The following is a 14,834-nucleotide window of genomic DNA, read 5'->3' as shown; positions in this document are numbered from 1 at the left end:
TGTGGTGTGTTCCTGTGGTGAAGTGTGGTGTGTTCCTCTGACTTCTGGATCATTTTTGTAAGCTGATAGTTTTGGTCTTTTTGAGGTTGACTGTCAGGTCCCAGGTCTGTCAGTGCTGCTGCAGCAGGTCCAGGTTCTGCTGTAGACCCTGAGCACTGTGGGACTGCAGGAGCAGGTCATCTGCATACAGCAGGACTCTGACCTCTGTGTCATGTAGAGTGAGACCTTTATTATGGAGGCCAAGTCATTGTTGGTCAGCAGCCTGGTCTCACTCCATGCTCCTGAGGGAAGATTTGTGTTCTTTTGCAGATTTTGATTCCTGTTGTTTGTGTACATGGATTTGATGATATCATAGGTTTTACCCCCTACACCACTTTCAAGCATTTTATAGAATAAATCTTTGTTCCAAATAGAATCAAACGCTTTTTTGGGAATCTATGAAACATGCAAATATTTAGTTCTTGTTTTGGTTAACATGGAGGTCCATTAGGGTGTGTAGGGTGTAAATATGACCACGGCGGTGATTTGGTATGAATCCAATTTGACTTTTACTCAAGACATTGTGTTTCATAAGGAAGGCCATATGCATAAGCTCCACCCACTGGAAGGCACCTGTGGGCTGTACGCGCACTGATTGGCTGGAGTTTTGGCTGCCTTCACTTCCTCTTCAGGAGTTTGTGTACGAGTTCAGAGGTCATGATTACGAGGTGGTGTGAGAAGTCGTGTACATATATCACTGTTAGTGACACACCACCAGCTCAATCAGGTCTCACGTCAAATAAAACGAACTTTTCTACTAACTTTTACACTCGAGGTCCAACAGAAAGACCAAAGCGAAGAAAACACCACCTCATCTCAAGATATTTGCAGTTTTTATTGCAGACTGTTATTTTTTATAATTACATCTGTATAAATAAACAGACGGAAAGAAGCAGCAGCAATTACAGAACTGTTATTGACCAAATTATGATTTTATCAGAATAATAATAATCTCTTATTCACTAATTACACAAATGATAATAAAAATATTGTGAACTTTATGTGTATTTGGTTGTATTTTTTAACGCGTGCTTTTGCCACCTGGTCCAGTTCTTATCTCTGGTTCCTGATTATTGAGAAATTGTTATGATGATGATGATGATGATGATGATGATGATGATGATGATGATGATGATGATGCTGCTGCTGATCTTCACCAGAGCTTCAACACTAAAGTGTACAGTGTAAAGTTGCTGCATGCGAGTGTGTTGGTTTGGAGGTTGTATTGTGTTCCCTTGGTAACCGCGGTGTTCTCACTCGTTGAGTTTGATGATTTGTGTCATTTTGTTTCATTGGACTCAGTGTGTATTTCTCTGTATGCTGTAAGACAGTAAATGAGTCTTTTCACATAGTTTTGGAGTGATTATATTGATTTATATTTCTCCTTGTTCACAAATAACATTTATCCTTTAATACGTCATATGTCATGTTAATGCATAAACACCATAGCGCTTGTTGTTTGTTTTTTGTTTTTTTTTCAGAGTTAAATTTCATAAAATAATAAATATATTGCACTTAAAATCATCCAAACAAAATATCATGTGGCTAATATGCATAAAGAAAACACACACCCTCCACACACACATTCACACACACACACACCCCACACACACTCACACACACACTCGCATACACAAACACTCGCACACACACACACACACACACACACACACACACACACACACACACACACACACACACACACACGCACACACAGTTAAATAAAGGAAAGTGTTTTTTTTTTAGTCATGTCTCTGTTTCGAGACTGAAGGTTCAGCATGTTAACATCATTATATTGTATATTTTTAGTGGTTTGGCAATAAAATGATTCATGAGTCATCTGAGTTGAGTCAAACTTCTGAATTGAGCACACACGCCTTCGTGTGAGTTAAGAGATCAGATGAACAGATGGGACTTTTTCCTGACTCTTTCCAAATCACACACAGATAACACATTAAAAACACGCTGATCTGTGTGTGTTACTGTAACATGAAGGAGTCTCCAGTGTCAGTGCCTTGTATCAGTTAGAGGTGGAGCTGAACATCTTCAGGACAGAGAGTTTACACTTCTTTGTGGGTTCTCAGTAACATGACGAGAGAATAGAGAGAGTGATGAGGGAAGGAGTTTATAATGGAAGAGACAACAGGAACTTAATTTTAATTTAATTAAAAAAGTAATTGTTGGTGTGGAATAAGATGAATAAATACTTGGGAATGTGCTGTTGTAGAAAAATAATCAATGTCAGGGCACTAACACTAACACTAACACTAACACTAACACTAACACTGAATATTTGTCTATTCCAGGACGAGCCCAAGTCTTTTATCTTTATCTTATCACAGTGAATCTGTTTTCTACTGACTTCACATCCTCTGATCTCTCTCTCTCTCTCTCTCTCTCTCTCTCTCTCTCTCTCTCTCTCTCTCTCACACACACACACACACACACACACACACACACACACACACACAGTAATTTGGTTAGCGCTGGTTATTAAATGTGCATTGACCTGACTTTACTGAGTCATGAATCACTGCATGTTATTATAACTATTATTTACAGGTGAGGATGTCCTCGAGTACAGAAATTCTCTGCTCTGGACTCCTAACACTGTCTACAAATCTACACACACATACACACACACACACACACACACACACACGCGCACACACACACAGACACACACACACACACACACACACACACACACACACACAGACACACACACACACACACACACACACACACACACACACACACACACACACTGAACAGTGACACCGTTCTCCTTTATTTCTTCTCTTTTGCCAGGTGTATCTTGGATTTCTCTTTAAATAAATTAAGAATTCTGCGTGATCCAGAATTTGGCTGTAATCTTAATTAATAAACGTCTCGACCCCATTGAGGCTGCGTCTGAATCCGAATGTGACATTAAAAGAAAATATAAAATGTCAATAAAAAACCTCCTTCTTCCAGGCAAAAATGTCATAGTTTCTAAACTGATGTCAGACACACAGCGCCCTCTAAAGGGAATATGGGGTTAAACAACACACTGTCTCAGACACACAGCGCCCTCTAAAGGGAATATGGGGTTAAACAACACACTGTCTCAGACACACAGCGCCCTCTAAAGGGAATATGGGGTTAAACAACACACTGTCTCAGACACACAGCGCCCTCTAAAGGGAATATGGGGTTAAACAACACACTGTCTTCAAATCATAAACACTCTCTGTTGCAGACTTGCCCATTTCACCCAGGGCTGTGTTCCAGCTGTGTTCCAGAAGTGAGCATGTACAAACTGCCCCAAGTCCCTTCACTGTGTTGAGTGATTTTACACAAAGGCTCTCTTCATGAATCGAATCCCACACAACACCATAGAGCTCCTGAGGACACAGTACTGAGCCCGAGTTAGAGAATGAGGTTAGGACACAAAATCGTGATGGTGTTCAAAACTGTGCCTGAGACACGTCTGCTGAAAAGTCTAACACAGGTTGTTGGGCTGTGTTCCAGTCAATCCAACAGTCTCTATAGCAGAGTCCCAGGTCTTCATCATGCCTGAGACACATGCAGAGCTGAGTCATTCTGCAGATTGTTTTATTTTATTGACTTCATTGTTCTCTCCAGCAGAATCTCAAAGTGAAACGTGCACACAGATCCCTCACATGGCCAGACCTCTGCCTTCTGCCTGTGTCTCAGCAGTGAGTCTTTAAGGTAATTAACATGTTATTTACAGGAAAGTGGCTTCTTCCACACATGTGAAGAAGATAAAGAAAACATCTTGAAAGTGTGTGTGTGTGTGTGTGTGTGTGTGTGTGTGTGTGTGTGTGTGTGTGTGTGTGTGTTTAAATGTTCTCTGCACCCACTTTAAGGTTTCCTCCTTTGAAATAAAGCAGATAAGGAGTTACAACATGCAGACTGTGAGCGCAAGTGTGTGTGTGTGTGTGTGTGTGTGTGTTTTCTGCCCCTGTAGGAAGTGGCACTCAGACAAATGGTGTCATGACAGCAGAGGAGTGGCGCAGGCTCTGGATGGCAGCATATGGACCCTGTTGGAAGTAATGATGGTAACGTGGCATGTGGAAAGACGGAAAGCTCGGGCCACTGGTGCCCGTCAGAGCTGGGGGGGCCAGGGGCACTGCCAGTCTGCTGTAAGGGGGCAAAGAGCCCTGGATTGAGTGAGCCAGGGACTGAGGGGGCTGGAACCCTGAAAAACCAGAGGAGCCTGAAACCCACGAGCTCAAGGAGAGACTATCAGATGCTGTGAAGGCAGATCCTAAAGAGAGAGAGATAAATCTTTAATACAGTTCACACAAATAATGTATCTCAATCTGTGTTTGTGTGTGTGTGTCCTCTCACCCCGGGTGTGTGTGGTGTGTGTGTCCTCTCCAAGCGTCTCCTCCTCTCCAGCATACGTCCGTATGGGTGAGCGAGCATACGAGTGTTTATGGATCAAACTCTCCACACTTTCCCTACAACAGAGTTTAAAAACACACACCCACAACATGAATCTCCAGCAGGACACACACAGACACACACACACATGTGTGTGTATGTGTGTGTGTGTGTGTCTGTGTATGGTAAGTGCATTAGTGTGTGTTAGATTAGCTCCTTAGATCAGAGTGCTCTGAATCGGGGAGCCATGCGTCCGAATTACACTCGAAATTCAGTTAGGAAAGTGCAATATCTGTCAGCGACACAATACAAATCTGTGCGTTTTTATCAGTGCTGTGTGTGTTTGTGTGTGTGACTGTGTATGCACGATGTGGGGGGCTGGTTTTAATCAGGGCACCGTTCCAAATCAAATTAGTCTGTGTTTTAGTGCACTGCCTGACTCCAGACTAATGTGATTTCTGCAGCTCCCCAAAGATCAATTCATCAGATCTCATCATTCACAACCCTCAGAGAGAGAGAGAGAGAGAGAGAGAGAGAGAGAGAGAGAGAGAGAGAGAGAGAGAGAGAGAGAGAGAGAGAGAGAGAGAGAGAGAGAGACAGAGAGAGAGAGAGAGAGAGAGAGAGAGAAGAGAGAGAGAGAGAGAGAGTTTTATTATCAATCAGATCATATTTAATATATTTATAAATATAATCAGATATTGATTGTAATTTAAATTCTAAAGGGTTTTTTATGCATTAGTGCTGCAGTGTGCTGCTGATTGGAGGGTGCAGGGAGCAAGGATAGTGTGTGTGTGTGTGTGTGTGTGTGTGTGTGTGTGTGTGTGTGTGTGTGTGTGTGTGTGTGTGTGTGTGTGTGTGTGTGTGTGTGTGTGTTTATGCGTGTGTGGTGTGTGTGTGTGTGTGTGTGTGTGTGTGTGTGTGTGCAGTGTGAGGTGTGTGTGTGTGTGTGTGTGTGTGTGTGTGTGTGTATGCATGTGTGGTGTGTGTGTGTGTTTCTCAGTACCTCTCAATGTCTGTGAGTCTGGATGAGTCTCTGAAGCCTTTAGCGAACGGGTTGCTGTCGATTTTCAGCTTAGTGATCTGTAACTCAGGAGGAAAATAACATCAGACAGACGTCTCACTCTCTGTCTCTCTCTCATCCTCCCTCCTGTCACAATCTCTCAGACTAAACACTGAGTCTGTACTACTACAACACACACATGCACACACACACCTTGTCAGAGAAAGAATGGTGATGGCTTATGCTGAGACTCAACTGATATGCAGCAAAGGATTGTGGGAAATAAAAACAAAATAATCTTGAATTTATAATTAATCCTTCACTCTAAAAAGGAAACACAAGACGAAGCGGAAAACAGAAACCCTTAAAGAACCTGAATGCTGTGTGTGTGTGTGTGTGTGTGTGTGTGTGTGTGTGTGTGTGTGTGTGTGTGTGTGTGTGTGTGTGTGTGTGTGTGTGTGTGTGTGTGTGAGAGAGACACACACCAGTTGGTTCTGGTACGCGGTGACAGCAGTGAACACGGTCTCCGTGAAGATGAAGGTACGGAACTCTTCAGATTTGAGGTTGAGCAGCGACGCTGTGTGCTCCTTCTTCTTAATGATGTGAACACGAGGCTGATATTTATGCATTGAGTTCAGGATGATCTGTAGACACACACACACACACACACACACACACACACACACACACACACACACACACACACACACACACACACACACATGCAGAGTATGGAGACTGTGTTTAAACTTTTCAGTATTAAAACAAGCTGTATTATTGCTTTTAATACTGCATTGTCTATATTGTTTTAAATATTTATCATTAATATATTATTATATTTTCAATGTTATCATTAAAATGTCTATATTTAAATTTTACTTTTTTACTACATAATGTCATCCTGAACATTCCTCCAGTTCAGCCTAAATTTCAATAACCTTCCATATTTATGTACAGTTTCTATTTAGCTTTTCTACATTTCTATATTATTTGATTTATATCTCATTATTACTCTTATTTGCTTATTTTGTCTATTTTTTATAGATATATATTTGCTTCCTAACTAATGTATAGAATTTCAGTCTGTATTCAGCGGTGGAACACAATTAAAAGAGCAAGCAGCATTTCTGGGGCCAAGCACCCAGCTGCTGGGAGCTGCACCTTCACACACACGCTACAGTTGCTGAAACAAAAGACAAAAGTGTAAAGGGATTGAAGAGTTTCACTCATGATGTGTGTGTTTTGATCATGGACAGAGGTGGACGTCTCTGTAGATGAACAGTTGGCATGCAGGACGCAGTTGTCTGCTCATGCGAGATCTTTGGCAGCTCATGGCCCAAATTTGGTCAAAATGTTCCTCAGACTCTTCACAATCCATGTGCCACATTTCACCAGATGTTTTGGTCCTTAATCTAACCGTATTTCTTTTCTCTTGCCTGTAATTCTCTCTCTCTCTCGTTCGTAAAGCGTGATGAGGTTAAAATAAACTCGTACATGTCCGTGTTGATCCAGCTCGTTGTTGGTGAGCTTCACTTTCTCAAAGGACACCATCTGTTTGAGCAGCTGCTCTCCAGTAAATGGTGAATCAGGATGGACGTACAGCCTAAACACCAAAGAGAGATAAAATACGCATACAATTATTTTTATTTATAGTTATTATTATTTATAACCTGTGTAAACATTAATATAATAATACTGTAACACACCACATTATACAGTGTGGATGAGAGTAAATCAGTTTGCTGAGTGGGTTTGTCTTCAAGGCCAAATATGGGCATGTCATTGAGTCAATATATGGAAGCCATCAGTACAGTATTTAGCCTACAGAGAGACACTCGGCTCTTGTCAGCTCTAAGCCTAACACTAACCCTAACACTAACCCTAACACTAACCCTAACACTAACCCTAACACTAACCCTCACCTGGCAGGTAACGGAGGATCAGCTTTTCCGGCCACAAGCCATGAGGAGCGGTGATAAGCGTAGCGATATCTCTTATTGTCCACAGGAACGATGTCCATCAGCACAATGTACTTAGAGTCAGAGTCCACTCCCGAGAAGGAGACACGGATAGTGGGAAACATCCTCCTGCTCACACACACACACACACACACACACACACACACACACACACACACACACACACACACACACACACACACACACACACACACACACACACACACACACACATTATAGAATCTATTTAACTTTAAAATGTGGGAAAACACTGAGAGAGCGAGATCACTACAAGGGAACAGAAACAGCTGTTAAAACATTTTTCAGTTTAAAATGAATAAAGTTGTAATATTCATTTCACTGAGATAAGAAAACTCTATTCATTCGTTTTTAATACATTTAAACATTTACTATCTCTGATTTATAAAGAATGTTTAAGCCCACATGTAATACACATTTCTATTAATGAAATAAAGTCTTGATCATGACTGTAGTGTAAACAGGAGACGCGCTGAGACGCTTATTGTGGTGTTTATTTACCGCTGATATGAATGAGCTTTATAACCAATCAGAAGCAACCCCGACAGTGTAGAATCAGCCTAAACCTAACCCTAGGTCTTTATTTATTTCCCTTCATATTTAGTTAACATAATAATTCTTAAATGTCACACCTGCCCGACTTAGTGATGATCATCTCGGTTCCGAGCTCGTGGAATTTGTCCCAAAGGTCTTTGGTCTCGAGGCTGCAGCTGATGTTGGCCATGTGTTCACTCGGTACCGCGGGACTGCAGGGGATCAGAGGTTCTGTGCTCACCTCCACCTCCGCCTCCACCTCCACACCTCCACCCACAGCGCCGCGGTCCACACACCGAGACTTCTCCACGAACTGCTCTGGAGTCAGGACCAAAAACATGACACGTATAAAAAAGGTTCAACTTTCTATCCGCAAAGCCGACAATTACACCACATCCGGGTAAATAATCAAGATAAACAAGGAATGCAAATAATTAAATAAAGATTAAATATAGATCAAAAACATTTTAATAATTACATTTGAATCCAAACTTAATCAGACCGACAAATCTTTTAAACATCAGATAATCAGACACGATCGATCCCACAATAATAATAATAATAATAATAATAATAATAATAATAATAATAATAATAATAATAATAATAATAATAATAATGACAATAAAATTCTAACCCTATAAATGTTTTAATTTCATTTCAGATCGAGTTCTTTAGGGACATAATTAAAAGTATCAAGACGGTGCAGTAAAATCTAAAGATGTGGAATATTCTGAATAATCTTACTGACTTTTTGTAAATAAACATGATCCTATTATAATACAGTGATGAATAACTAAGAACTATACTCTAAATTACTTATAATAATAATAATAATAATAATAATAATAATAATAATAATAATAATAATAATAATAATTTATTAATAGTATTACATATTTGTGCGATTTAAATATTTATAAAAGTTAAACCACGCAGAAAGAATTTTATAAACATTATTATTATTGTTATTGTTGTTGTTGTTGTTTTTGTTGTTTCTGACCCTTTTATATAAACACAAAGCAAAATTCTAGTGCAATTAGTAAAAGTCATTCTTTTTAAATTAGTAAGAAATTAGTCAAAACACGTAAATACACAAATCAACATAAAAAACTGAACATTTGAAATTTTCAACGAGAGTTTTGTTTTGTGTCGAGCTGCTCGAGCATGTTGTGATGTTAACATGGTGAAATTCTAACATTAATCAGTAATCTCTGAATGTTCTTATTTAATGAGTAAAATTAACCCCGACATTTCTAATATAAACTGCACAAAAACGACTTTTACTATATTGTTTTATGCAGTCTGATGTCAAAATCAGCGGAAGCTTTTTAAATGCAGAGAATTTACTGCGCTCATCTTCAGTCCAGCTTATTTAAAGTATTTTTATTATTTATCTGTAAATTCATAAATTTAACTAAATGATACGATCTAGTCATGTAATGTTTGTAAAAATGAAAACGATTACAAAATGACTTAAAACACGCAGTGCAGTAGGATTTATTATTATTATTATTGTTATTATTATTATTATTATTATTATTATCATTATTATTATCATCATTGTTTTATTATTATTGTTGTTGTTATCATTATCATTGTTTTTATTATTATTATTATTATTATTATTATTATTATTATTATTATTATTTTATTATCAAGTTCTATATTCATAGTTTTATACATTTTGGAACAAAAACTCTTCGGAAACAAATCGGGATTTAACCTCAACTAGGAAAAGTTACAGTTTACTAAACAAACATTACAGTATGTATGAATTCCTATGTATAAGATAACAGATGTATATTTTATCTGATCATTTAAAGCATGCGTTTAGAAGATAAAACAAAGAATCCAGAGACTCCTGTGAGAAAAAAGACGTGATTCATTAATTTCCCGCTACCACACACACACACACACACACACACACACACACACACACACACACACACACACACACACACACACACACACACACACACACACACACACACACACACACACACACATTCTCTCTGTTCTCTGTGGTTATAGATCCGTCACTGGTGTTTGATTTTACTAGAAAGCAGCTCGATATCAGTTAATTAACATTTTCAGTTTTAAACATTATTTTCTTTTATTTTACACAGTTCAGGATTCAAAAGAACTTCCTGAGAATAGTTCCTGACTGACGAAGCCTGACTGACTGCTACAAAGAACCATGGTTCACCTTATGGTTCAGGAATCATTTGTCCTAACCACAATTTCACTGAGGACGAAATGCTAAAGATTCACTTAAAGCTTCTTAAAGGAACCAAATACGGGTTTGACTTCGCTCTAGAACCCGTTCTCCTGTCGGTACATTGAGACCGCTGTGCATCTTTGATAGCGGATAATGAATAATCTATTTATTCGTTTTTATAGTCTACAAATATAATAAACGCATTTTATTGATACATTTTACTGTTATGAAATTAATATAAATTGTGAAGTTTAAATTCATCACTGAAGATTATAATCAGGTGTGTTTTCATGCGCGTGTGCGGTGTGTCAAACACCGAATTTTATTTCTACTGACACTGAAGCGGCTCCGTGTTTAGAACCTTTAATGTGTTCATCTTTCATTTAATTTTCAATAATTTGCTGAACATGACTGAACTTTATAGATTACTACATTGAAATATTGACTCTAAAAGCTAATCAAAGGAACATGAGAGTGATGGAGTTTCAGGCTCTTACCCAGAGGTTTGATGGTGTTCTCCTCGCTCTCCTTGTCTTTAGCAGTGCTGGTGGAGATGAGGGCCGCGATGGAGAATGCGTTGGCTCTGGAGGAAAGCTGTGGCTTTGGACACGGACTGAACTCCATTATATCACCAAATAAAACCCACAAATATGAACCAAAAACAGATTCAATCTCCAGAAAAGAAACTCGGAGAAATCACTAAATAAAGCGTAAAAAGTTGGTCTTCCTTTTTTTTTTTTTTACCAAAAAACAAACCAACACAATAACAACACAAAACATGTGTTGGGTCTGTTGTATGCGTTAAACGTGTAAAGCGTGTTAGATGTTTCCCGGGTGTGTGAACAAGCTCTCGGCTCTTTGCGGTGTAAATGTCGGTTATCTGCGGCTGCGCGTCATTTTGTCCGCACTTTATTCTTCTCTTTTCATCTGTCTCTGATCATCTAACTGACCTGCACTTTCACTCTGTCTCCGTAACTTCACAAATTACCCCGACCAATCTACGCCCTGCACGGGAACTACGTCACGGATACTTTCACGACACGCCCATCTTTTTTTGTTCGTTCTGCATCAACTGAGAAAAAAAAATCTGTTAACCCTTAAAACTCTATGATCCCAAATGCTGGAGCTCTTGCATTTATTCCTTGTAGCGAAGATAAGGAGTTTAAAAACTCCACCATACAGAGTCATGCAGAAGAGGAAGACCTCATTCTAAACTACAACACTTTAGATTTACTTTTGTCTGTCTACTTTCATTTGTATCGTTTACCATAAAAATAAAATGATTTTTGTAAATGACTAAAAACAGACAGGACCTGCTGCCTCCAGCTCTGGGAATTTTGATCTGGAGCTCGTACCAAACAAATGAAACGTATCGTTGTTGCACGGACACAAGAATCAATAGAACCTTTTATAAGACCGATTTAATGTGAAAACAAATATTCTGTTTGTGTAACATGCACGAAAACACACGGTGTGTTCAGTTTTTCTGTCTCAGCTCATTAGCGTTAATCTAGACACACATTCACACATGAAGGAACAACATGAGCCACTTTAGAGGTGTCTCACTGTGTCTCATGTGGGATAATACATCAATATTCATAGACATCTCACTGACACAACCAGACTTAACAAACCACAAGTGTCACACAGGTGATCATCAGTGTGTTTTTTTATGTGAATAAATGTACAGGAAAGTTTACACAACACTGAGGTCATAAAGACTCTGTTCTACATCATCCAGGGCACAAAAATCTGAAAGAAATAAAAATGTTATTAATATATATATATACATTATATTAAATGTATAAATAAAATTATATTATATTTATATTAAATATATTATTGCAGTAGAGCTTTAGCAGAGTTTTGTCATTAATATGCTACAGTTAAGTGAAATAAGAACAATGTTCATGTCAAAACATCACCCATCAGCCCTATGAGCAACGCAACACTATTTAATCCAATTTTAACACGTCATAACCACTAACCACTTCATCACATGTCTATGCTTCATCGTTCATATATTATATGAATTATATATATATATAATTGAGTGTCTGACATTCACATAATAAATAAAATATATAATAAACCTGTGACCGGATAGAATTTAATCTTCATCATTAATCCAGTGTTAATTCCTGTGAACGCGGCAGAGTTGATCTACATTAGAAGTACAAAGCACTGAAGGTGCAATATTTTGTAAACAAATAATATTTGGATCATAAATTTGTAATATACACGGATACTATTAATAATAATAATAATAATAATAATTATTATTATTATTATTATTATTATTATTCATAAGATAAAATATGTATTGCATTCGCTCTTTTCCTGAAATTCCTTAGTTTACTGATCAGATACAAACTGTAGTGTAAAAGTGTATAAAGAGTAAAGAAAGTGTGTGTGAGAAAGTTTTTTTTTTTACATTAAAAATATTGACAAAGACTAATAATAATAATAATAATAATAATAATAATAATAATAATCATAATATTCAGTCAGTCTGTTGTATAATAATGTATTAATAATATAATCTGTCTTTTAATAATCATCCTATTATAATATAATCAACCTTTAATAATCTGACCTTTCATTTATTTATTATGCATGCGTAATAATAATAATTAAATGTGAGGTCAGATTATTATTAAAGGTTGATTATATTCCGTATGTAAATTTGTGTATTCATAAAAAAGCGCTGAATGGTGTATATTTACAGGTTGGTGAATCACCTTTAGGTGGTCAAAGTCAGAGTGTGTGTGTGTGTGTGTGTGTGTGTGTGTGTGTGTGTGTGTGTGTGTGTGTGTGTGTGTGTGTGTGTGTGTGTGTGTAGGTCTCCTAAGCGTGTTAAACCCATTAGACCACACTGAGCTGCAGAGAGATCTTCAGGAGCTCGCGGTGGCCTGAGATTAGATTACGGAGCAATTGGCAGCGGATAATGTGCTAAAAGCTTTCCCACTTAGCCTCATTCCTCTCCCCAATATCATTCACACGTTGGGGATCTTCAGGACATCCAGGACAGACAGTGCTGCAGTAAACACACCGTTACCTGTAGCGCAGCTGATCCCGCAGCACCCGCCGCTTTTCCGTTTATAAAGTATTAGAGAAGCCCTGCAGAGGAAAACACACACACACACACACACACACACACACACACACACACACACACACACACACACACACACACACACACACAGAACCCATTTCACTGATAAGATAAACAAAGTGTTAATGGATTTTTTCAACCGTCATTTAAAATTTACACGCAAAATTTTATTTATTTCATATTTTTTATTATTTGTCAACCTGCTTAAATAAATTGCAGTTTAACCAACATTCATCAATGTGTGAGCCCATAATGTGTTTGTTGTTTACTGTAAATTATATTTCAATTTAAATTATATAGTCTAAAAAAAAGTTTAAGTACTCAAAGTCCAACAGGACTGTTTTAATGTGTATATCTTTAACTCCAGTGGCCAGGATAAAATATATAGTTAAAATGTACAGTTTTTTTAAAAAGATAAAACTTTTACACTACAAATGTATACGTGAGTGAGTGAGTATGACTGACAACATTTGGCAGACGCCCTTGAGCAACAAGAACAACTTAGCTCATTTATACAGCTGAGTAATTGAGGGTTAAGGGCCTTGTTCAGGGGCCCAGCAGTGACAGCTTAGTGGTCCTGGGATTCAAACTCACAATCTACTGATCAGTAGTCCAACACCTTAACCACTGACTACAACATCCCTATGAGAAAGCATATGTAAAAGTGAGTGAGTGTGTGAGAGTGTGTCTGAGAATGTGTGTGTGTCTTTGTGTGTATGTGATAGGGTGTACGAGTGTGTGTGAGATTGTACATGTGATTGTGTGTGTGTGAGAGTGTGTGTGTAAGTGTGTGTCTGAGAATGTGTGAGTGTGTGGGTGTGTGAGTGAGTGTGTGTGAAAGTGTGTGTGTGTGTGTGTGTGTGTGTGTGTGTGTGTGTGTGTGTGTGTGTGTGAAAGTGTGTGAGAGTATGTGTGAAAGTGTGTGTGTGTGTGTGTGTGTGAAAATGTTTGTGAGAGTATTTGTGAAAGTGTGTGTGTTTGTGTGAAAATGTGTGTGTGTCTTTGTGTGTATGTGATAGGGTGTACGAGTGTGTGTGAGATTGTACATGTCTTTGTGTGTGTGTGTGAAAGTGTGTGTGTGTGTGTGTGTGTGTGTGTGTGTGTGTGTGTGTGTGTGTGTGTGAAAGTGTTTTTGAGAGTATGTGTGAAAGTGTGTGTGTGTTTGTGTGAAAGTGTGTGTGTGTGTGTGAGAGTGTGTGAAAGTGTGAGTGTGTTTGAGAGTGTGTGCGAGTGCATGTGAAAGTGTGAGTGTGTGTGTGTGTGTGTGTGTGTGTGTGTGTGAAAGTGTGTGTGTGTTTGTGTGAAAGTGTGTGAGTGTGTGTGAGAGTGTGTAAAAGTTTGAGAGTGTGTGTGAGTGTGTGTGAAAGTGTGTATCTGATTCAAAAGTAAAATCAGAAGAAGCTATCAAATATCTGCTCTGAGATCAAAGTTTAACTGTGTTGAGGTTCATTAGTACGGTTCAGTAGGTTTTACTTAATATTTCCATAACCACACCCACAATGGGACCCCCCCCACACACACACACACATTCAGTGC

At 38.4% G+C, this 14,834-nt stretch overlaps 1 protein-coding gene across 1 annotated transcript; it reads right to left on the bottom strand.

The window, feature by feature from the left end:
• Positions 1–3,696: 3,696 nt before the first annotated feature.
• tbx20 (T-box transcription factor 20) lies at positions 3,697–11,138 on the bottom strand. The gene is made up of 8 exons (XM_027161866.2): positions 10,681–11,138; positions 8,061–8,280; positions 7,354–7,518; positions 6,926–7,034; positions 5,917–6,075; positions 5,435–5,511; positions 4,396–4,508; positions 3,697–4,312 (listed from the first exon to the last, which is right to left on the bottom strand). Exons 1-8 carry the CDS (start codon positions 10,805–10,807, stop codon positions 4,023–4,025), a joined length of 1,260 nt encoding a protein of 419 aa, XP_027017667.1. The 5' UTR covers positions 10,808–11,138; the 3' UTR covers positions 3,697–4,022.
• Between the last annotated feature and the right edge of the window lie 3,696 nt (positions 11,139–14,834).

Source organism: Tachysurus fulvidraco, chromosome 25 (assembly GCF_022655615.1).
Source record: "Tachysurus fulvidraco isolate hzauxx_2018 chromosome 25, HZAU_PFXX_2.0, whole genome shotgun sequence".
NCBI classification, from domain to species: Eukaryota; Metazoa; Chordata; class Actinopteri; order Siluriformes; family Bagridae; genus Tachysurus; species Tachysurus fulvidraco.
The sequence above is the reverse complement of the archived record's forward strand: the minus strand, read 5'-3'. Positions and strand labels throughout refer to the sequence as shown.